General features: G+C 40.4%; 2 protein-coding genes across 3 annotated transcripts; both read left to right on the top strand.

Annotated features, from left to right (window-relative positions):
- Positions 1–1,350: 1,350 nt before the first annotated feature.
- On the top strand, positions 1,351–6,003 carry ponzr1 (plac8 onzin related protein 1). Of its 2 annotated transcripts, XM_079215946.1 has the most exons (4): positions 1,351–1,381; positions 2,986–3,096; positions 3,542–3,687; positions 5,758–6,003. In XM_079215946.1, the coding sequence occupies exons 2-4, from the start codon at positions 2,988–2,990 to the stop codon at positions 5,893–5,895; spliced, it is 393 nt and encodes a 130-aa protein (XP_079072072.1). In that variant the 5' UTR covers positions 1,351–1,381; positions 2,986–2,987; the 3' UTR covers positions 5,896–6,003. The 2 variants fall into 2 exon arrangements, with proteins under 2 accessions (XP_079072072.1, XP_079072073.1); XM_079215947.1 differs by lacking the exon at positions 1,351–1,381 and having other exon boundaries at positions 2,859–3,096.
- A 3,999-nt stretch (positions 6,004–10,002) lies between these two features.
- Positions 10,003–22,517, top strand: LOC306733911 (active breakpoint cluster region-related protein; the record flags this gene model as incomplete). Its single annotated transcript, XM_079215222.1, has 22 exons — positions 10,003–10,054; positions 10,384–10,496; positions 11,186–11,290; positions 12,542–12,760; positions 13,398–13,505; positions 13,596–13,650; positions 13,723–13,775; positions 13,944–14,081; positions 14,166–14,291; positions 14,377–14,546; positions 14,632–14,740; positions 14,843–14,918; positions 15,559–15,654; positions 15,873–15,947; positions 16,082–16,179; positions 16,514–16,612; positions 17,382–17,545; positions 17,741–17,880; positions 18,550–18,684; positions 19,091–19,196; positions 19,336–19,468; positions 22,408–22,517. The coding sequence occupies 22 exons, from the start codon at positions 10,003–10,005 to the stop codon at positions 22,507–22,509; spliced, it is 2,472 nt and encodes an 823-aa protein (XP_079071348.1). The 3' UTR covers positions 22,510–22,517.
- Between the last annotated feature and the right edge of the window lie 3,060 nt (positions 22,518–25,577).

The raw sequence follows: 25,577 nt of genomic DNA, 5'->3' as shown, positions 1-25,577 counted from the left end.
CTAAACTAACCCAACCCACAGGACGGCTGATATATATTTTTTTTATATATATATATATATATAAATATGTTACACTATGCTGCCACCTTCTGCTGTGAGCAGGAACAGCTTGGGCCAATCAGAGGTGTGGAGGGAGACGTCAGTAATTAAGGGGTGTATCTGTGCAAACCGACACCGTCATAGGCAAACTAATTAAAACCACCTGTGTGGGATTTTCCATGGGTGTCTATGCTTGTGCTAGGATCCAGGCCCTGGAGCCTGACCCCGTTGGACCCCTGACCCTGAACCTGTTTGGTCCCCATGTCGTGGCCTTTCAACTTGCGCCATTCATTGTCAGGCCAAACTATGTTTTCGCTTTCGCTCTACATAAGAGCAATAGCTAGTCCCTCATTTTCCTCCCACAAGTCCAATTATCTCAGCAGCCTCGCAGGGTCGCTAGCAGGACGCGCTGAGTCCCCAGCGTCCTCACGCCACTCCCATATTGGTTTTGCTTCTCTACAAACCACAGACCTGCAGGTGCACAAAGGCTGCCCTCGGATTCACATTTGTTTTTGTCATTTATCATTCTGTTTGAAAAGACCATGCAAAAAAAAAAAAAAAATGGAAATCTTATAACCACAAGAGCTATTTGCAGAGGCAGGATTACATTTGTTTTTTGTTTTTTTAGAATCCACCTATACCGATCATAATCCATCACCAGTAGACTAGATGCTGTATATAATGATCCAGTTAGATGTCGCAACATGAGTTATGCAGGACAATAGTTAAGAGTTAAGTTAAGAGTTAGTAAAAACTGTTCAAACACAGATGAGAGGTTTAATATCAAAATGATAGATTGTTATGATTGTACATTTTTTTTTGTTTATTATTTATTTACACAGGGAGTAGTTTGAAGTAACTTAACTTGCATCTACCAAACACACTTAAATCGTCTATATCTCAATCGTGCCCATGGTCTGTTGTGTGCACTTTAAACTTTGTACAGAAGTCAGTCTGCTCGGACGACTTTTAACAATGCTTCATAAAGTAGTTTTTATCACTTGAGAACTCGTCTTTGCAGAAACCAGTCGTTATGTTGTAGTTGTTGGTTTCGTTTCTGTGCCTCATGCAAATTGTTCGTTTGCATCTTCACGCACTTACATAATCTTCTAACGCCTCAGATGCAAACTCCTGCATGTTCATTCAACAGAGATAACTTTAGTTATCTTTCCTTTTTTAGTTATTATTATCGCATGCTCCACCTGTGAGTGGGAGTGGAGGAGGCAGGGTTTACCGAGAAACGGAAACATAACTGCAGAAGCCCCCGCGTATAGGACTTTTCACCACTCACGCGCTCAGTCTTTCCTTTGAGTTCTCCACAGCTGACGGAACCGGATAAAAGGTAGAGATGTATTTATTTTTTAATCTTAAATAGAACCATTAGCAGTCTTTGACTGATGCGTATGTGGTAGTGAGGTTATAATAGTGTAATAGGAGGTATATTTTATGTCAGCCAGCGACTTTGGTTTATTTGATTATAACGCTAATTCACTTGATATTTCAGTGACAAATACGGATGTAGAGCCCTTTGAAATAGGGTTAGAAGGAACAAGGTGCTATGAGTGTGTCCTAACTCTTCTTCTAGGTCTTAACGGACAACACCCACCGTTACTTTCAGTTCCTTAAAAAAAGAGGTAAACGAGGTGTAATGTAACTAGCTAACCTGTACTATATGTATTACTATCAGTGAGGTTTTGATTGTGTATTTTATAGTTTTTTATAAAACACCATATTTTATTTGACTGCTACATTTATATTGCAATTTCAGTCGAGCAATGGGTAACTTCACATCTTTCCCTGCATTGTAATGTGAATAATTTACCCCGAACTTCAAGGAATAAAACATTATCCCAATTTATCCCAATTCACTTAACGTTAGCTTTCTCTGCTAGTTTCACCATATCTTCTATCTATAATTTTTGGAAGAAATTCAAAACTCAAAAAAGATTTATAATTATGAACCTAAAATGTAGCATTACCCCAAATAGTCTGCATGCTTAAAGTATACACTTTTTTTTATAGCTAGCTTTAAACTTTCTGAAACTCTGCCCATGATTAATTTGTGATTTCTATGTGTCAGAATGAAAGAAGGCAACACTTAAACAGACGTTATGATTCAGAAAATAAATTATATTAGGACATTTAGCGTTTAGGTAGTTTTTAAAACTTCAAGATAACGTTAGTGCTGCACTTGACAAAGCTAACATCAGCTAGAAATGACCGTTAAGCTAGGTTAGTGCTACACAAATTGTGCTAGCTTAAAGCACGTGTAAAACAAGGTGCCATCTTAACTGCATTGATTGATTGTGGTGTCAGATACAATTCACTTTTTTGCTGATTAAGACATTTTTAGGTACAAGGTCCCCTGATCTACACCTGGGCAATAAAGATAAAATCCTCTATCTAGACGTATTTTATATCACTACATCTACATATATGAAGAAATTGCTTATGGATAAAATAATCATTCAAGATCCCATGTCCACCAAGCAAAATATCAAGCATATTAAGTCACATCAGCACTTTGAGGCAGAAACACATTCCCCGTTGGCTTTCCAGTTCATTCGAAAAGTTTTTGGTTTGGGTTGATGTTAGAGTGTAAACATACTTTTTGACATGAGCATTTTGTGTTTACTATGCCCATATAACTTTTTCAAAACTAACTTGGATCACTGATAGTGGTCATAGGGGAATGAGTTCAGAGGGGCTGGAACCTTTTCCAGGCTGCACTCCTTGAAATGCAGGAAAGTCACAGTGATATCTTTGATGCCAGCACAGCACATTCAATGTTTTTTCTTTTAAAATGATTGCTCAAAAAGATGTCGTCACGGACATATAGATATAGCTAGTTGTGTGTGAACAATACCGGGTCTTTGTTGTCACAGGCATGAACCAATAAACACACCTTTGTCCTTTCTTTCTCCATTTCTGTTTTGTATCCTCCAGACATGGCCTTCCAGCAGCAGCCAACCCAGGTGGTGACAGTGATGAGCAGTTCCCAAAGCCCTGGGACATGGAGCACTGGCCTCTGCGATTGCTGCAGTGACATGGGCACCTGTAAGTCATCCCAACAATGATGCTACTCACCAATTTATCAAATGCTGTTGTCAGCCGACTGTATGCACTTAACCTTTCCATTAAAAACATTAGTGGCAGAGGGTGAAATGCAATGATATTGTGATGGCTATACAACGTAATAGGAAATGTATGAGAATTATCAAAATTCTAACAACAGTCTAAACATTTGTATAAATCATCAATGGTTTGAAGGAAGGGAGAGAGAAGTCAGTAAGAGGACGAGGGGAGGCGTAGGGGAGGAGCAGCGACTTAACCTGTTTATGTAATATGAGCTTTTCAACTGTAAAAGTAAAACGATTTCAACACAATATTAAGCACATCTGTGCTCTAAGAGGACACCCAAAACAAGCGTGAGATATAGCGTAACGCAAAAGTCAGAATTCATATATTAATTTTCTATATATATTTCTTCTCTCTCCTCAAGGCTGCTGCGGCCTTTGTTGCTTCCCCTGCATGCAGTGTCAGACAGCCGGTGACCACGGCTGGTGCTGCGCCATGCCACTGCTGGACTTCTGCTGTGTGGTGTCCTGCTTACTCCGCTCCTCCATTAGAGAGCGCCACAACATCCCTGTAAGGCCGGTTTAGGGAGGGAGGGGGGTATACATTCAGGGGGTGGGTGCACGCTTAAAGTGTCGACTATGGCTGGATACAAAAAAAGAAGGATTAATGCCGTGTTCACACCAAATGGTTTGCGAAAAAGCGAATTAACCACATAAAGTCGAGCAAATTCGCAACTCTTTTGGTGTGAACACGGCATTGATAGCCCTAGATGTGAGTGAATATTTTAATAATTTAGGTTTTTGTAATTTTACAAAAACTGCCATTGACCGTTGATGTGAGTTCCGTCTTTTCTCTACAAATCACTACATGGAGAGATTGAAGAGTTTTATTTTAAGAAACATAAAGGTAAAGAGTGGGGTAGTTTAATATCTTTAGTAACAGTGCAACATGCCACTGAAAGTGAGGAACTTCCTCTACAGGAAATGCTCATGGCCTCACTCTGTTCTGTGGTGGTGGTTATGGTCGCGGCCAAAATGCAGCTGTGACATGCAACACGTCCTCTCCCCAAATACTACTAAATGATTAGAGGAACAGTGTGGAGGATTTGGTGGCCCCCACTGGTGTGGTGCCAATGGCAACCAACTGAATACCCCACCGCTCATTCTCCCTTTCCCAAGACCGTGTTAACGTAATCTGCCTAGTGCAAAACCATGACAACTCTGTTCGCCTCAGTCAGATGCCATCCGTACAATAATAACATTTCTTCATGAGCTACGAAAGTCAGACCGCAGACGGCGAAACCACTGAAACGCGGTGGAGTACTTTGTGAGAAAGATCTCCTCTCTATGTAGATGGGAAGAATGAGCCCTTCCTACAACACAAACAGGCACATTACGTTTGCTCTCCATTCATTTCAAGCCTTTAGGAACATCCAGTGGACGTTGTTTCGCTAACCTGAGAGACTTTAAGTCACAAGCTCTGTTCAATATAATAATTCATAATAATAATTTAGAAATGTACTCATGGTCGTCACTGTAGTGTGTGATGTGTAATAACTATGATTTTATACTGAATTCTAAATGTGCAGGAGACAAAAGTATCATCAAAGATATTTTTCATGCTGGACAGGCACACTGGGGACAATTGTGATGCACTTTCATCACATCCCTGATTCTGAAGGCCTCTCCTTTATTTATTTTGAACTGTACGCTATGCATAATGTGCACAATATAACGTGTATAGGGCTTTGCATTCATAGTATTCAAACCTTGGTAATGCTATACAAACAATGAAGTAGTCATGGTTTGATACAAATATCATCAAATATTGCCTTACAGTTTACAGTCTTGCCCTGTTACCCTCTGAAATTACAGCCATTATGAGAGATTGTTTGTGCTTCAAATTAGCAGTTGTATTATTATATTATATTTTAAAATGAAGCCTTCCTGCTCAGCAAACAGGGATATCGATGTCACTACTCCTGAATGCACAATGATACAAGTAGCACACAATTTGGTTCGATATACAAAACAAAGCTCATGATACAATACATTTAACAAAGTTTGACTGAAAATGAATTATTTTAGTAGAAAATTACTAATTCTATTTTAGGCAGAACATATGCAGACACTTTTTTTTATTTTCAGAGTTTTTATATCGAGTTAAGTGTAAAATGCTAAGTAATAATACTAATTGTGTACTAATTTAAGTAAAATGTTCTACTTCATTCTTCATTGCTCATCAACCTTGTTTACGTTTTCAATACGAGTATTTAGCAGCAAAAGAGAAAATATATTCTTCTCAGGGAATGGAAACCAGAGTGGAGCTGAAAGAATACCTAATTCACCAGTTTGACACAAAGATGCTCATTTGGCTTTAGATCTGTCTGCTGGAACAGTGTTTTTCCAGCGTCTCCAGTGGTAAAAAACTATTAATTAATACTACTCAACTCGCCTACAGTCAGGCGTCAGAAACTATACTGCTAAATTTACAAAAATGTGGCGACTACAAATTATATTGCAATATTTTCAGTGGGCTCTATAAATATTATTTGTAAATAACTCTGAACATCATAGTTTTGAGACTATGTGTCGTTCATTTCACCAACATCTGGATTTATCCTTTCTCTCACCCCTGCAGGGCTCGTTCTGTGACGACTGCTGCAAGCTTTACTGGTGTTACCCGTGTGTCTGGTGCCAGATGAATCGTGAGCTGAAGATCAGGGGCGACCAGCGGGGAACCAACACAGTGGTCACCACACAGGTCATCAGTGGATAGCACACACCTGTTGAGGGCACCAGACATGTTTTCATGTTCTTATGCCGATACTAAGCTGTATACTTAAGCACAGCAGCTTTCCATGTACTCCAACTAGTTTAGTGGTGATGTGCCAAACATTTTTCTGTTTCTCACTTTTCTCACCTTGTGAAAGTTTATAAAAATGATCAAAAGTTTTTGTGCCTTGTGTTGACACCTGCTTTTGCACCACACGACAGATAACAAAGAAACTAACCTACACTACATTACTTTTAAAAAACGTTTTAACCGCACAAAATCAGGACTAAGAGGGTTATTAATAGGGTTAATAATAGGGTTTGTGTTAGGATTCTGTTCAAAATATACAAAGTTTGATGACCGAACACGTCTTTCAGAAGTGGAATTATTTATTTATGGTTGATCATGCGTGAGGAGTGAATAGCAGATGTATGAGAAATAAACAACGGGCTTCGGCATGCCAGAGCGTGTTCTTCCTGACTTAGATTTACAATTCCTGCTACAAATGTGGGTCATCAATTAGTTTAAGGCCAGTAACAATTTGGGAGGAATATTAAAAGGCTGGCCGTCAGCGCTTTGATATGTGAGTTTTTATGATTGCCGAGAAACTATTAATGGTTATTAATGGCAGGTCAAGTCAAGGGGGGCATTCTTTAATACCATGGGAACATTTCTGCAACAGAGGGAAATAACAAAGGAACTCATATTGAAACTCACAAATAGGGATGTTGTGGTTAAAACAGGAGTTTCTCAATTAGTAAGCATGTTGCCTAATATTATTCAGTGATTTATCAATCTCAAAAGTCTCTTTTTGTAAAGTAATACATTACACAAAAAGTCCATACCATTAGGTTTGTATATCTTAATGCCATAGTTGTATTCTCATTAAAGGTGCTACGTTTGAAATTTAGAGAATTAATATGGCAGAAACTACTATTTGCATTGTTATATTAAAGTAATGTCTAATGAGCACCTTTAAGTAACTTCACATCAGGATAACATTAATATTGATCCCAATGCAAAGAAGCAGGGCGTTTCTTCGAAGTTGATCTTGAACAACAACGTCCACAAATGAATCATATTCCTCGCTCTCTGATAAAAGGCTGAATGTGGCGCGTGTGGAGAACACGTTTCAGGGTGTGCAATGACATTGTTCCTTTTGTATACTGGGGCCAAAGTTCAATTGTCTTCAAACTGTTTGTTTGCATTTCCCACTGTAGCGACGGCTGGTTGTAATATTTCTGTGTGCAATGAGACGATGACAAATTAGTGCAAATCAGTACAATTTTAATGAATAACTTATTTATGACTTTTTACATTCCTTTTTAATGTTATCTTGTTATCGGCTTTAAAAAAAAAAATCCACATGGAAATTATGTACACTCATTCGTTGTTTGTGACGCTTATTTAATATTCATCCCTGGTTTAGTTTTTTATGTCTGAAACACTAGTTGCAGCTATGACTGAGGGGAGGACATGAAGGGAACGGGAACGTTCTTCTCTCTCTCAGTGGACACTCCCCCTCAAAGGGGAGTTGGGTTTGTTCCAGGTCAACCACGCAATCAACAGGACTAAACCCACTTCCTGTTAAAGCCTTCCCGGTTGCCTGTTCATCCCAGATTGTTGGTCCTTATTTGGAAACATCTGTCAAGAAGACAAATAAATAGGGTCAAGGTCAAGGTTCTGTTAAATCACAGCACACTGGTATTCACAGAAATGTCATGACCTAAAAAAAGAGTCCAATTAGATATTATTTTGTGAACATTCTGCCTTGGGAAAAAAAAAATCTTTTTGGAAGACACACAGACAGGAAACATCGAGGCAAACGTTGTTTTTAAATTGAGTTAAGTTTTTCCTTTTTCAAAACAACAAATAACTCACAGACTTGAATCCATAAAGTGGACACAAACCTCTCCGAATGAATGCTGATGTTGCTCCCTCTCTGCTGGAAGTGTAAATAAGGACGACTATTTGTAAACAACAAATCCACTTAAAAAGTTGAGGCCATGTCAGCGTTGTGTTTGTTTCTACTGCCCCCAAGTGGCTAAAATATATTGTTGAAGGTTTATAGCACCTTCCACAATCCATGAAAACTCCAGCCAACGCTCCCAAATTGACTGACATATCTTTAAATACAAAACGGACACAATCTGAGTAACCCATGTGTTATGATGCATTTTCAGTGAACATAAGTATTTTGATTTATAATTGATGTAGACACAAAATGCAGATTATTCATTTGTAACACGTATTCAAAAATATTTGAATAAATCTCAACTTTCTGGAAAGAAGGCCGTTCAGCCTGTGGTTTTAAAAAAAGTATTAATTTAAGGATTGGGCTGCCAGTATTTTTTCATTTTTTCAATGCCAACAAATAGACAAAACCAACAAGGAGTTAGTTTGTCTCTTAATACAAACAAACCTATTTGTAGGCCTTTTCCTCGAAAATTGTATACCCAAATTAAAAAGGGAGTATCTCTGCAACCACTAAGGCTATTTGAATGATGTGGGTGTTATAATAAAAGGCTACACATGTGAGATTCTGTTCAGATGCGTAAATATCTCTCTATATGTTACTGAATAAGAGTAAATAAAGATGACACACAGAAAAACATGAAAAGGTTTCAGGTCCGCTTAGGGAGGATGATTATTTCTTTGGAATGATGCAGCTGTAAGGTCCAACTCTAACCCAGACATAGCACAATATGTGAACATTTTCTCTGCAAAGGTTGACTTTGATAAAGTGAAGCAGAACAAAGTTAGAGAGGGTTTAGTACAGAGACAATTCAGGCGAGGACTCCAAAATTTGCATTTGCTGTGACATTTGGATTTTTCCATGTACCAAACCATATATTTCACTTGTATATTACTTATGGCGTTCAACACATCCAAATACAGCAGTTTTGGGGGTTTTTTTCTTCAAAAAACAAGCTATGATTTACAGTTTTATATAACAATCGCTCAGTCTTCCCCTCCCATGGGGGGGTTGGTTTTTAAAAGGTGAATACTTTCTGACTTCCCCAGCCTCTATGTGGTTCTCAGTTCCAAGCCCATTGATTTTATTCTTAAGAAATGATGACATGTGATGTATTGGTCGTGGCTAAACTCAAAATATTTTGCTCTAAAAAAGAGTGTCAGCACGTGCGTCCGATGTGGCGTCATGACACCACAGCCAGCAGTGGCACTGCCTTTAACTTAAACACCCCAACGGGAGACAAATGAGCGCCTGAGGGCCGCTGTTGCATTTGTCACGTGAGTCCAGTGAGAATAAAAAGCAAGAGCGGAGAGAAAAATGGTGTTAACTGTGTTAACAACAACTAATGAGACTAAAACACAAGAGCGCAGGGAGCACAAACAGAGCCGTGATCACATCTGCTTTACTGCAGAGGGCAGTGTTGGGCTTTGAAAAGCGGCTCTTAGCTCCAAACATTGAAACTAATTCATGTTTAATGGACACACTCATGCAGGAATATGCCGCCACATAATATTTATGTTTCCCAAGTATCGTCTTTGTTTAAATAACTAGATGATTATGGGGTTACATGCAATGCTATGTACTTTTTATATTGACTTATCTTTGTGTGATGCATTAGCTGTTAATATGCAGTAGATCCTGTTCAGTTGTATCACTGAGACTGATTGTTACTCTACTGTAAGACTATATACCATTTGGATATGCTTTACATTTGTATTGCTAGATATATGCACATGTTTATGACTTGTAAAGTGATCATGGCAAGTAAAAACTACACCCTGCAGGCGGTGGTTAGAATAAAACATATGTTACAGTAATATAGCAACTAGTTAAAGTTGAAAAAAACATCATAATTTAAATTACTGATGAAGGAATATGCAGTTGTGAAGATTTGATAGTAAATCCTTTGCAACCAGGATGCTGACATCGGCTCATTTACAGGAAGTGAAGTGCAACCACTGGATAAAACAGCAGGTGTCAGTTCTCATTATCGGTGTTTCCCGGACAGAACGGAAGCTGTATTTTCCTCTTTTGAGCACCCGTTAAAGAAAGAGGACGTTTTGTTCTTGAGCGTGTTCTCATGCTGCGGCTCCAGAGCTCAGCCCGCATCGTGAGAGGAGGACATCCGAGCCCTGATGGACGTCTACCAGGAGGCTGTGCGCTATCTGGAGTCCCAGCACAGCCCAGGTGAGGGACGGACACATGTGTTTGTCATGTGTAGAAAAGTGGTTCATCGTCAAAGCTTTATAAGTTCTCTTCTAGAGAGAAAAAATGGAGAGAATCCAATCTGAAAAGTGCAGTTTTTTACTAATTTTGTCTGTGGAAAATGCATCGGAATCTACTCTAAAGTTGTGATATTTTTTAAACCACTTCAGTCAAAGATTATCTAACTTATTGTGCATTTAGGAATATTCATGTAGAAAGGGGGAAGCAGATACGGGAACACAACACATACTACTACGACTACTACTACTAGTACTACTACATGTTACGCATTGTGTGTGCTTGTGTGTCAGTTGTGTTTGAAGCAGAGACTGAAGTTCTGGAGGAGGACGTGTTCCAGGAGGAGGCGGTGTCCTGTTTGCTCTCTCCTCTCCTCCCTGAGAGCTTAGACTTCCCAGACACCCCTGTGAGTTTGCATTCCTTCACTTTACAGATGAGTTGTTTTTATTTTTATGATAGGCATAGCGGTTGTAAAACAGAGATACTATATGATGCACTTTTATAAGAAGCTACTAGCAGGTCCTCGAGTTATACGTCATATTTAGTATTTTTAAGTTCTCTCATCTATTGGCTAACCTTGACTGACCTACATTTGTGAATTTGGAAGAATCCGACATAGTACAAAAACACATACATGCAGTCATAGACCTTTATTCTATCAGAAAAGGCTTTACGAAAAAGACAGGAAACAAAACTGAATACAAAAGTGTAACCCTTGTTTGCTGTTGACATTGACTTTGCTTCCTTGTTTTTTTGTGACCCCAGTATGTTGAAAAGTAACCAAAGGTGGCAAAATACAGAAGTTTAAAGTGTTATGTGTTATGTGTTATATGTTATATGGTCTGCGCACGAGCAAAATCCTTTTGTCTGCCAAAAGGTAATTCACAGCAAAATGCATTCTGAGGGTGATGACATGACACTCATCAGTGTTGATCTGATTCAAAGACATCTTCATCGTTTAGATAGTTTGCCTTGTGAATCTCGTCACGGCTGTTTCAAAAGTCAACTATTGCAGCATTGGCAGTGTCACTGACTTGTCTGGACCCTGATTTTGGGACTGACTTTGGTGTAATGCTTGTATGTCTGTGATTGCAGACGCTATGCAGCCCGACGGAAATGTTGGCGAGGAGGCTGGTGCTCCTGAAGGGCATCCTGGAGAGTGAGGAGGTTTATCTCAGAGAGCTGGAGACTCTGCTGACGGTAACATACACGCACGGAAATGAAAATAAGTTTCCTCATTTTAGCATTAGAACTTCAACTCACGTTAATCTCTGGGCTACTCCATATTGCAAAATCAGCGGAAAACCCCTGATGATATAATTTAAACTTCCTCTTTGTTGCTCTGCTGTCACCACATGGTTTTCTTTAAATCCTGTGGCCTAACGTAGAATCAGCACCTTTACATCCATGTAAAGGAGGTCTGTGTGTTTGTGTGTGTTTACTGTATCTACGTAGGAGCAGCAGTCACATGCTTATGGTTCGTGTGTCACACACAAGATCATATGCAGAACATCAAATGTCTTTGTTGTTCAGCTTCCTTGTTCAACCACAAATGGTTTGTTTGTTCTCCATCATAGATGAGGTTCCCCCTTTTTCTTCTCAGAAGATTGATGATACCACTTAATGGAAGCTACAGCTAGCAGCAGGTTAGCTGAGCTTAGCATTGTACAGGCTACAGCCGTCCAAAGCTATCAAAAATCCATGCACATGCACCTGTAAAGCTCACAAATGAACAAGCTAAACCTTGTTTGTTTAATCCATGCAAAAAAGGACAATTTGTCTCGCCTGGCAACTGGTTGCGGTCAACGAATACAGCAACAATACAGCTAATGCCAGTTTAAGTTGAAACAAAGAGGCTAGCTTTCCCCAAAGTCGTTACGCTAAGCTAAGCTGTAGCTTCATATTAACTGAACAGATATAAAAGATGTATCAATGAATGTATCAGAGTGAATATGCATACACTACTCCTTTTTATGAAGGAGTAATTATGAGAGCAAAGCTTTGCTGAAATGTATTTAAAATGTATGTCAAATCTATGAGGGTTGCAAGGCAGGACGTGCTGGTGACCTAAGGAGTGTTCTTTTGCTTTTCTCTCTGCTATTTACAACAACAGAAACCCCCCGTTTCTGCATTCTTAAACACCGATTCATTTCACACTCGCACAAAAGAGGGAAAATGGTTCAGAAAGTTGGTGTTTTGTCGGTGTGCTGTTGTCGCTCAGCAGTCTGGGTATGTATTGTTTGTGCATGCTCGCTGTTACTCAGCAGCGGTTTGAGGGTGGAGAGGCTGCTGACACACTTACAAGTGAAGCTCTGGGGGTTGTGAACTGTTTGTTCACACATTCTCACTTCACCGCTGCCTACTTCTCTAATCTTCGACACACTCGGCTTGTTCTCATTTTAGCCTCTCTGCTTGCGCTGCTCAAGATCTTCAAACTTCTTTTCCCTGCAGCCCATGAAGGCTCTGCGCGCCTCAGCCGGGACCTCCCAGCCAGTTCTGTCCAGTCGACAGGTCCAGACTGTTTTCTACCAGGTGCCTGAGATCAGAGACATGCACCACAGCTTCTATTCTGGCCTGAAGGCCCGGCTGACTGAGCCCGGTCCTGTGAAGGACGGAGAGATGAACTACACAGGCTTTGGCCTGGTGGTGGGAGACCTGTTCCTGAAAATGGTAACTTCTCTAGTTTGTCTAGAAAGAGGAGGAGAAGGGATTTGAACTGTTTGCTGTGTCCCAAAAAAAAGAACTTCAACAAAAAATATGAAAAACAAATTGCAAGATAAACTTCGCGCAAACTGTCAGTGTTTTATACACAGAATACATAAAACTGTTGCTTTCTGGAAAATTCATGCTAACAGGAATCTTGCACTTTCACAGCAGACATGTTGTACTTGTCTCAACAGGGAAAAATGTAACTAATAACATTCACATGTTTGGTTCCAGCTTCTACTGGAATGCAGTGCAGCAATTAAAAATGTCATAAGTTACAACTGTGTCACCATTTCTAATGTGAAAAAGATTGACTAAGTTTTACTTTCTTTTGACACTTTCCCCCCTTGGTCATATGTGTCTATTTGTAGCTTTGTGATTCACAAGATTGCACAATAAAAAAAACCAGCTAACCCAGGTTGCCTAGTATTACTATTACATTTTAATAGATGTTGAAATTGTTACATGGCAGACATCGTGTTTGGGAAAGAAATAGAAATAAAAAAATGAAAATAATTCTGGTAATCACCAAATTTTGGATGCTGCTCCTCCCCATCCAGCCCCTCCCTCCAGTCATCCATCTGCGTTTCTGCCGTCACAGGTGAACCAGATTGGTCTGTACGGGGGTTTCATTAGAAACTATGAGGAAGCCGTTGAAGTTGTTCGCAGGTGCACGCTCTCACACCCTCGCTTCCGAACCCTGGCTCAGGTACCACAAACTCTTCACGTCCAGAGGGAACAACTACTGTAACGAGCTGTGTGCAAGGTTAACCCAACCAGTCTCCCTTTATCTCTCCAGAGCATGATGCCTAGTAACGGCTCAATCAAAACTCAGACCAAATACACATTTGAAGGTACATCATCTTAATTTGTCTTTTGACAACTTGTTGGTTGACAGCGTCTGATTGTTGTCTTTGTTTTCGCAGCTCTACTGTACAAGCCTTTGGACAGAGTAACCAAGACCACACTAGTGCTGCACGTGAGATAATTAATCAATTCTTGAACCTCTATAGCGTCTCCTGTTATTCTCTGATCATCTTTATTTTGCATTTGCATCAACAATTTGATGACTTCTTGTGGACTGTACTTGGAGCTCAGTCCCAGGACCCAGGAGTTGTATCTTATCGACCTCTCTGTGATCTCGTAGGACCTCCTGAAGACGACGCCACAGGAGCACGAAGATCACAGCTTCTTACAGGAAGCTCTGAGATTGTCCCGCAGCTTCCTGTCTGGTGTCAACGAGAGTTCCCAATGCAAACGAGAGGTCACGCTCAGCCGCGGCATGGTGAGGCTCGCAAATAAAACCTCACCAAGATGTATACATGGAAAAGCTGCACACTCCAGAACATGCTGTGTTTGTGTCACTCAGAGGCGTCAGCTGATGCGTGACGGCTTTGTGGTGGACGTGAGCGATGGGGAGCGCAGCCTGCGTCACCTCTTCCTTTACACCGACCTCCTGCTGTGCACAAGAAACAAACCTGCATCCAAAGGGTCAGTGCAGCGAGAGAAAGCAGCGGGGAACGGGGTCTACACTTTAAGCGACGCAGCAGTAAAAACACTGCATGTGTTCTTCCAGGAAGCCGGATCAGTACAGGTTCTGCTGGTATCTGCCTCTTGCCAGTCTCAAACTTCGCTGGGTTGCGGACCAGGAACGGCCGCCGGACGCACACCTTCGCTTACACACCATAAGAACCAAGATGCACCTCCTCCGGCAGCAGCTACGGCAACACGCAGTATGTTTGTGTGACAAGTGCAGAGAGAGTTTGTGAACGGGTGTTTTTTAAACAGACGAGTGAAATGTGAAAATGTGTTTTCGTAAAGAACGGGGCCTCCAGGGGCGTGGCTTTGGCGGCTCGTAGCAGGAAGAAACTGGAGCAAATGGAGCTGATGCTGTTCACACACTCCCCTGTTTACACACTGGAGCTGCACAGCCCGAGTGGCAAGGTACACACATACACATACACACCCTGTTGCTGTTTTGAATATATGTTTTTGAATAATTGCTAAACGACAAAAGTGAAAACGATCTGCTTCGCATCACTGCAGAGTCACAGCCTCCTCCTCTCCTCCCTGTCTGAGCTTGAAGAATGGAGAGAAGTCATTGACAAACTCACCAAAGACAGTAAGTTCACAGCTTTCGACCAATCAGGAGGCCAGGAGTACAATTACTAGATGCACTTAAATAGCTAGATTATTGTGGACCCAAACACCTTCCTTTAAAGGTCACATTTACATCATGTCCGTGTGAGATATGAGTCTTCCCTTCACACACTGAGGTTAAGAAGACAGTACATTCTCCCAATACAACAACAACAACAACATTAAGACACAACAACAAGATTTTACAACATTAAGACACATCAAATGTTTGCGTTTATTAATGGGTACATGCTTGGTTTGATTTGATGGATTTAAATTCAGTAAAGCTGCAGTGCTCCCTTATAAAATGTGAACCTGAGCTCCAAAAGCATGTTGCTCTGATATAGAGAAGGTTGATCTGCCAAACAGATCTGCAGTCTGCATTAAAAGGTTTTTGTTTGGCATAATTTATATTGAAAGAATAGCTAGAACAAGTTGAACATATAATTGCATAGAAAATAGGATCAATGAAAGTGGAACCTTCTGCTACGCCAACTACCTCAACTAGATTTTAGTCTTTTAACTGTCAAAAATAAATAGAAGCACTATCACTACAAACGAGCCTATTTAAGTGTTTTTTTTCTCCTGATTGGTGCCTTTGTTTCCTGTGTGTTGTTTCTCAGACGTGGAAACTGTCCCTCCAGACCTGCTCACCCTCACCAGTGCATGTGTGAAACTAAGGATGACCCAGCAGCCACCGCTGCACAGCACACACGCTGGTACAACCACCATCTCTCTAGCAACCGCCTCTTTTTCCTCTTTTCCTCACCACACAGTCACACCCGGTATCTGAAATACAATACAGGGACTCTGTGGACTTTTGAACTTTTAATGCCTGCGTACAAAACCGTCTTTGTCTTTCTCATCTTGCTCAGTTTCACTTTTGTTCAGGACGATTAAATCCAGTGAGCCTCAGGATGTCTTTGTCTCTCACCAGTAGAGGACGAGAAGTCTTTGTGTGGGACTCTGAGCGTGGCCGTCCACTCTGCCTGCGGCTTGCAGCAACCAGCCCGTATGTTTAACATGTGATTTGAATTTGTTTTAAATGACATTAAATAACTTATTAGTGCAATTAATCATAAATATAGAAATGAAGATAACGGTTGATATCTGAATGAATGAGTGGTCACTTCCCTTTTCTTTCAGCTGCGTATGTGTGTGTGGAGGTGGATGGCTACGAGTTCTACGATAAACAAGCTCAAACACACTCATCAGTCCACAGCCTCAACCCACACTGGGACCAGGTCAGTAAATAATTGTACGCAAATTGGCCCTGAACGTGAAATAACAGAGAGCCAAACTGATATGAAAGGCAGATGACTTGTCAGACAGAGTATATGGCTTCTTCATGTCTAGACAGCATCCGACGTGATGTGAGGCTTCAGGAGGATTAAAACGTCGGCACTGTGACCGGACCATGCTGCGCTTTAAACATGATCAGTGGCAGTAAAAATCTGCACTAAATCCAACTGGTAGCCAGGATCAAAAGACTTTAAATAAGACGTGAATGCTCCTGTTGTAGCTTCAGGACACTGCTGTCGTTGTCGGCGTTAACGCCACGATCCTTCTGTCCAACAGGAGCTGTGTTTCCAGGTGGACGGGGCCCGGGAGCTGAGGCTGCTGTGTGTGAGTCAGTCGGGACAGCGCGATTCTGTCCTGGGCAAAGCATCTGTCGAGGTATGAAGACCAACTGAGCTTCAGATTTATTATCATTCTGAAGTTTTGTTTTGCTTTAAAGCCAGGCAGCAAACACACAAAGCATGGAACGACAAATGTAATTTACATCTACCGTTATTAAAGCATATTTTTGCGTCACAAAATGTGTAAAATGACGAATGTGAAAGGCGACTTGTTGAAAAGCTGAACAGAATCATCACCGGCAGTTTCCCCACAGCGCTACAATACTTTACTTTAGCATCTTTCAGCTCATTGTTTTGGTTTTGCGGCCGATCACTTTACTTTTTTGGGGTTCACTATCAACACTCATGAATGTTTCAAGTTATTTTCAGCAAACAAAAAAACAACCCCATATAAACTTACTTCATGCCGCCTGCAAAACACCAAACGGCTAACACATAAAGTTAGCGACTAGCTCACGAACAAAAGCATTTAGTTGCAAAAGAGCCAGACTGCTAAAAAGTGTCCAAAACATGTGTTAATGCTGCTTTAACGATATCAAAAATGTGTAGCGGGAATTTGGCGTAAATGAGTTGTGTCCTGGATTGTTTTACCTGCTAGGGCTCCATGATAATTCATCAATGTAAGCATGTGGCATGTGTGTATTAACTGCAAAGTAGAGGTCAGGAGGGGAGGAAACAGCCCTGGATATTTATTTTCTCTAGATTCACATTCAAAGCATTTTATTTTTAAATTCATAATACAAATCATTGTGTTTTTTTCTGAACACCTGCTGTCATGTCGGTTTTCTAATATTTTGTCTTATCAGTTGGACTCTAAAACCCTGACTAGGCGATGGAGGAGACAGACTCTCCACCTCGGCCAGGTGGAGGTGACTCTCTCCCTGAAGTACTGCCCCCACCCGCTTGACCCGCCGAGTGCTGCAGCTCAACAGAAACCCGTCTTCTGTGTCCCGCTTGAGACGCTGGCTCAGTAAGTCCCTGCTGAAAGGCTGGAAACTGAAAGCTGCAGTTCAGTCTAGACTCTTGAATTGTGCCACTACTTTAAAGAAGTGAGGCGGTTTGTCGTGTGGGGCAGTTGGCCTGAAGAGAAGCGGAAGTGTGGCAAGAGTGGAATCTGAAATTACAGATCTATATATATATAATACACAATGTACTTTCATATCAGGCAGGAGGGAGTGCTCGTCCCACATGTGGTGCGCTGCTGCGTGGAGGAGGTGGAGAGGAGAGGCATGGACGAGGTGGGCATCTACAGGGTTTCAGGAAGCACCAGCGACATCGGCTCGCTCAAGGCGGCGTTCAACAGCAGTAAGAGAGAAACACTGAAAGCTTCCTGTCGGCATGTGCTGTGCTGTTGAGTTTTGTTTAGCCAAGGTTTTGACTTGTTTTTGTAGACTTGACACTGGGTGAGTGGGTCAAAAGTTCAACTGAGGCTGATAGGAATATCATTCGTTTTCGGGTATTTTGTCATAAACCAAAGTATTGAGCAAACAGGAATGTTGAACTCGTGATGGCGCCGGATGAAGGATCAGAGTTTCATCTTTGCAATTCATCCCAAATTTCACTGAAATCCATGCAAAGGTTGTCGAGTTATCTCATTTGACTCAACATCAGAAATGTTAACAAAGTCATCAGGATTCATCCTCTGGGGACCATGCATGTCTGAATCAAATGTCATGGCATGACAGTGGTTGAGATATAATTCCTTCTGGATCGAAGTGGCAGGCTGACCAATGTTTCCATCCGTAGAGCGATTGTTGCATATAGTGTTGAAACATTCTGCTGCCTCCCGCTGAAAGATGACCACCATTTTGAGCTGCCTTATGTCTGTTATGCATGCAGAATTTCTCGTATCCCCACTGTAAAAAAAACCGTTGTCAGCTGCTGCTTTACAGAACTATGACAAGGCGTTTTTTCTTCTTCTTGTGCTGATAAGAAAGGAAGTGTATTTTGATCACCACCATCTGCCCCGCTCAGATCTGCGTGAAGCCGTGACCCGGCTGAGAAGTGCTGAGGTGAACGTCGCCGCTGGTGTTCTCAAACTGTACTTCAGAGAGCTGCCCGAGCCTCTTTTGCCCACCAACATCTTTCAGAGCCTGGCCCGGACACAGGGTAAGACACGCCACGGAAAACATGTCCTCCAACGCAACCTGGAGGGATTAAACAGGTGTTTATTCTTTATTAGGTTGTATACATTTGAGGCTATTTTACACATTTTAGGTTTCACCTTTTCAACTGTTTTAGTAAATAAATTAAGAGCATATTTTATTATTTTCAGAGACCATTTGTTGTAATTCATAGATAATTTACAATATACAGGACGCTTACATTTTTTTGTTTTTTTAAACCAATTACACAAATCTCTGCGTCCTGAAATCTGCCAGTAATATAATTCCTCACATCCATGTCTTTTTTTTATTTAGGTTACAGTTTTCCAGTTTCTTGGGCTCTAAAATGACATGTCGATAAAATAACTCTCCCCTTTTTATTTAAAATGTTGTGTTTCTCTCCCCTGTAGAAGTCCAGGACATGAACCTCCGGCTGGCGTCCATGTTGTCCCTGCTGCAGTCCTGTCCTGAGCCCAACCGCCACACCTTCCTGTACCTGCTGCACCACCTCCAACGGTCTGCCATCAATTAGAAGGAAACTGATGAGAGAGAGATAGACTCTACCTCTATTCCCACTGAAGTACTACACACTTTGCTGCCTGCATTGGACCTCATATTTCTTTCATTTGATTATTATTATGTAATCTTTCTCCAGAGTCTCAAAGAAGCAAGACGTCAACCGGATGTCTCTGATGAACTTGGCCACGGTGTTCGGTCCGAGCCTCTTACGCCTCCCTGTGGTTGGACTCGGCCCCACCATGGATATCTCCAAGGAGGTGGTGGTGCAGGTGGGAATGAATAGAGAGGATGACTGATGTTTGGCTTTGCAACATTATATTATTATTTCTGCCAAAATACAGTATTTGCTTTCTAAACAGTTGCATTTATTTTCTTGTTGTGTTGTCGACATTTTTCTCTATTTAAAACAAACATCATTTTTGATGTTTCATTTACATTTTTTTAAATCATAATGTTAGTTTTACACTCGCACATTTAATGGCCATTTATAAGCCTTTTGCACACCGGAAGGAAAAAACAAACATTGTAAGGAAATACAGAACCGTCTTTTGTTGATCAAAAGGTATTCTAAATTAGATGCATACGAATAAAAAAATATACTAGTTTGTTTATGATATATCTAACAATTAGTCTCTAATTATAAACTCCTTCAGGTTGCTAAATCCCCCAAATTTACATAAATAAAGGTCTCAACAACGGTCATCAAAGGTAGCTCGAGCTTCAACAGCCCTTGCACCGCTTTGTTGTTTAGTTAGTCTCTGTACATACTTATATACACTTCATACACACTGTACATACTTATATACACACTGTACTGTACATACTTATATACACACTGTACATACTTATATACACTTCATACACACTGTACATACTTATATACACACTGTACTGTACATACTTATATACACACTGTACATACTTATATACACTTCATACACACTGTACATACTTATATACACACTGTACTGTACATACTTATATACACACTGTACTGTACATACTTATATACACTTCATACACACTGTACATACTTATATACACTTCATACACACTGTACATACTTATATACACTTCATACACACTGTACATACTTATATACACTTCATACACACTGTACATACTTATATACACACTGTACTGTACATACTTATATACACACTGTACATACTTATATACACTTAATACACACTGTACATACTTATATACACACTGTACTGTACATACTTATATACACACTGTACATACTTATATACACACTGTACATACTTATATACACTTCATACACACTGTACATACTTATATACACACTGTACTGTACATACTTATATACACACTGTACATACTTATATACACTTCATACACACTGTACATACTTATATACCCACTGTACATACTTATATACACTTCATACACACTGCACATACTTATATACACTTCATACACACTGTACATACTTATATACACTTCATATACACTGTACATACTTATATACACTTCATACACACTGTACATACTTATATACACTTCATATACACTGTACATACTTATATACACTTCATACACACTGCACATACTTATATACACTTCATACACACTGCACATACTTATATACACTTCATACACACTGCACATACTTATATACACACTGTACATACTTATATACACTTCATACACACTGCACATACTTATATACACTTCATACACACTGCACATACTTATATACACACTGTACATACTTATATACACTTCATACACACTGTACATACTTATATACACTTCATACACACTGCACATACTTATATACACTTCATACACACTGTACATACTTATATACACTTCATATACACTGTACATACTTATATACACTTCATACACACTGCACATACTTATATACACTTCATATACACTGTACATACTTATATACACTTCATACACACTGTACATACTTATATACACTTCATACACACTGCACATACTTATATACACTTCATACACACTGTACATACTTATATACACACTGTACATACTTATATACACTTCATACACACTGCACATACTTATATACACACTGTACATACTTATATACACTTCATACACACTGTACATACTTATATACACTTCATATACACTGTACATACTTATATACACTTCATACACACTGTACATACTTATATACACTTCATATACACTGTACATACTTATATACACTTCATACACACTGCACATACTTATATACACTTCATACACACTGCACATACTTATATACACTTCATACACACTGCACATACTTATATACACACTGTACATACTTATATACACTTCATACACACTGCACATACTTATATACACTTCATACACACTGCACATACTTATATACACACTGTACATACTTATATACACTTCATACACACTGTACATACTTATATACACTTCATACACACTGCACATACTTATATACACTTCATACACACTGTACATACTTATATACACTTCATATACACTGTACATACTTATATACACTTCATACACACTGCACATACTTATATACACTTCATATACACTGTACATACTTATATACACTTCATACACACTGTACATACTTATATACACTTCATACACACTGCACATACTTATATACACTTCATACACACTGCACATACTTATATACACACTGTACATACTTATATACACTTCATACACACTGTACATACTTATATACACTTCATACACACTGTACATACTTATATACACTTCATACACACTGTACATACTTATATACACTTCATACACACTGTACATACTTATATACACTTCATACACACTGTACATACTTATATACACTTCATACACACTGCACATACTTGCATTTTTGCACTTTCTTTACTGTTTAATTTCCTAAATTAACGCTCTGCTGTTTTGTTGTATATATTGAGTATTTTGCATTCCTGATATTTTTGTGTGTCTTTTTTTGTGTCTTCTATGTAAGTTGCTGCTACTGTGACAAAGTATACATCTATCTGTCTGTCTATATATCTATTAGACAAACTAGATGAACTATTTACAGATAATAACCTTTCTGAAATTAAAACCTTCAACTTGGGTTTTTATTTCGTCAAAGTGAGGGATTGAAAAGTCTTTCCAGAGAAGCTCATCCTCAGCGTAGCGGTCAGATGATGCTTAACAAAGTCCTGCGTGTGTGTTTCAGGTCCAAGTGGTTTTCTGCTACCTGCAGTGCAACAACCTCCCTGAAGCCCAGACGTCTCGGCCACATGACACAGAGGCTGAAGATGAGACCACCCACGTGTGAGACCACCGTCGGTGTCACGCCAGGCAAAAACCCTGTAATGTAAAGAAAAGAAGAAGATCTGCGGTAGAACTATAAGACAATAAAAGTATTTATTGATTAAAAAAAATACTGTGACTGTGATTTTGTCATTTTTTGTAAGATGACATTTTAATTAATTAAAATGTGAAATCTTTCAATATAAGCTATTTCTATTTAGTGCAGTAGCATGAGTTGTCAGATATAACAAACTAATTTAATTCCACACATCTTCCATAGAAACATTATTTATTATTTATTTTAATCTGTTTAAAACCCAGTGACACTTGAACATGCAATAATAGAGTTTTGTGTTTACTCTTTATTGACTTCTTGTCTTTGTCAGTTTAAAACTTGATGTTCAAAGTCTCACAATGTACATTTAATGCTTTGTTGTTCACAATAAAAGTTCATGTTGTGAATGAAACTGAAATCTGGACACCAGTAAACCTGATCGATAGACTGCACTGACTAATGTGTACCCAGGACGCCCTAGAAGGCATACATATATATATATATATATATATATATATATATATATATATATATATATATATTTATCAAAGAACAGTCCCAACCCCCCCATGTTTTTTATGAACTGGGTGGCACAGGAGTAACGTGAAGTTAAAATGCGGTTGAGGAAAAGTCCGGGTTGCAGATGTTGTAAAAACAGGTCAGGGGGTCGCCTCCCTGAGCCTGAAAACCAATCGGTTACGGTTCAAATCCAACTAGACGGAGTTCACCACGAAGTGTATGCCTCATAAAAGTCAGTCTCACACACACACACACACACACACACACACCATGTTGGGAGCCAACACACACATGCGGCCCATGTTCGACCCATCCACACCCCAGATGGAGAGTCTCTTTTCAACCCCACCACCTGGGCAGGCCGGGCTAGTGTTACCCCCCCAAGCCTTTACCCCCCTCCACTCTTTTGATCGCTAATCCTGGACCCCGACTCCAACTCTCCAGCACTAATAGACTCTGAGCGGACGCCATAACAACATCCAGAACCAGCTGAAAGAAAATGGAGGCTCACCCATGCTGCCCTCTGCGCCATAAATCACCTTGTCCCCTCTAACACGCTGGCTGCCAAAAGAAAGTTCCGCTTGGCGACTACAAAGACAGAAGGAGGTTCAGGCTGCAGACTACAAAGCCGGGGAAGGCCTGAGACGTCCCAGACATTCGTGAGCAAAGGCCGGACCAGACGACTGGCGGACACCTGGATGTGGTGGGAACGTTTTTACGGGAGAAGTCAGTTTCTGGACATGTGACGGCGCTTGTTCCATACAGTCACACACACTGAGTTCTTCCCAAATGTCTCGTCTCCAAAGATTATACAGTCAAGTTATGGGGAAAGCCTTCGCTATATAAGGTGGGAGAGTAGTTTGTATGAATTAGTTTGGAAAATAAACCTCAAACCAGCATGAGACTCTTCCTTTACTGACCTTGACATTGTTGTTTAAAGGAATTATCTGAAGCTCACAAGCAATTCTTTAAATGCCACAAACGGAAAGCAACAAGGTTCTCCTTCTCATACAAGCTTCTTTACATGTTGATCAAAAAGGGTATCACCCAGTGAATCATGACATTGTTAAGCATTTATTTTATTTGTAGTTTTTACAGACTTTTGACTCGTTTTTATCATAAGAGTACCATGACCTTCTTTATGGTCCACATGCCCAAATTGTTTTGGACCATTGATCTTACTTACTTTTTTTTGTATCTTCTTTAATTTCATGTGTTATTTAACTCCAAGTTCTAATTTTTTTTGTGAATATAGAGAGACAGAAACATGAATGAAAAGTCAGAGATTTTGCTTCTGACAACCACATTTCCGTCCATGACTTTGGAGCAATAATTTGTAGGAAATGTAAAACAGCGAGTACTGCTGGTGTGCACATGTTTGTAGTACAGTATATATATGTGTCTGCGTCTGTGTGTGTGTGTGTGTGTGTGTGTGTCATAGTGTTGCTGCCATAGCTGTGCCATGCTTGATTAGTCCTAATCTAGCTGGGAGTCAGGTTGCTGTGTCGGCGGCGTGTCTGTATGGAAGGCATGCAGGCTGCGGATCACAGGGATTGACCCTCTGCCTCTCAGGTTAACAGAAGCCCTGTGTGTGTGTGTGTGTGTGTGTGTGTGTGTGTGTGTGTGTGTGTGTGTGTGTCCGTGTCCTGAAAACCGTGTGACTATGAAACCTGCTGAACTTGGGCTTTCTTCTATGAGGAAAAAATGCACAAACTTTGAGAGTAAAGTGAAATTAGGGTATGTGTGTGTGTGTGTGTGTGTGTGTGTGAGAGAAAAGGGAAGTGAGAGGATAAAAAAAGAGGGTGTGTTTGCAAGAGGTCTAGTTGAACTTTGGCTCTGGCAGCAGTGCGGGAGGAGTCACCTCTCGTTAAACGTACCCTCAGCAGGTTGTAAACATAATACCACACACTCACAAACACACACCGCTGCCTCCCATGCCAGAGACCAAGAAGTGTCCAAGTGCCACCAAACCGGTGGGCCTTCCCCCGTCCTCAGCGCCGCAGAGAAGTGTGTGTTGTCGGTTTAAAGGTGATGTGCTCCCCCCTGCAGCAGAACGAGCCGCGGGCTTAAGTTGTCTGTTAGTGTCTGTGTAAGTGTGTGCGTTCGGGGAGTTTCGGGATCAAACCCTCATGTCGACAGAGGCTGCACGAGGAGACGGCCGCTGACAGGTGCTTCCTGCAGCAACGCAGCAGGTGCTTCCACACACACACACACACACACACACACACACACACGGGGCCTCTAAGACATGATTCTGCATGCACTGACACTCTTTCTCTGTCCCTCCCCCCACACGTTTGTATTATTATTATACAGTGAGCCGTAACCTCTGCACTTACTGTACACGCTGACTGTTTTAGCTGCTGTGTTGCTGCGGTTGTCATGCTTTTTGTTTCTTGTGCGTCTTATATTTCTTTGTCTCAGATGAAGAAATGCAAAGTACCTTGTCTAAATGGTTCGGAGGCCGTCTTACCTGTCATGTCAAACATCTATTACTGACTGCAGGGACACTTGTGTGA

Source organism: Taurulus bubalis (assembly GCF_910589615.1).
Source record: "Taurulus bubalis genome assembly, chromosome: 3".
Lineage (NCBI taxonomy): Eukaryota > Metazoa > Chordata > Actinopteri > Perciformes > Cottidae > Taurulus > Taurulus bubalis.
Note: the sequence above shows the minus strand (reverse complement) of the source record. Positions and strands in the feature narration are given on the sequence as shown.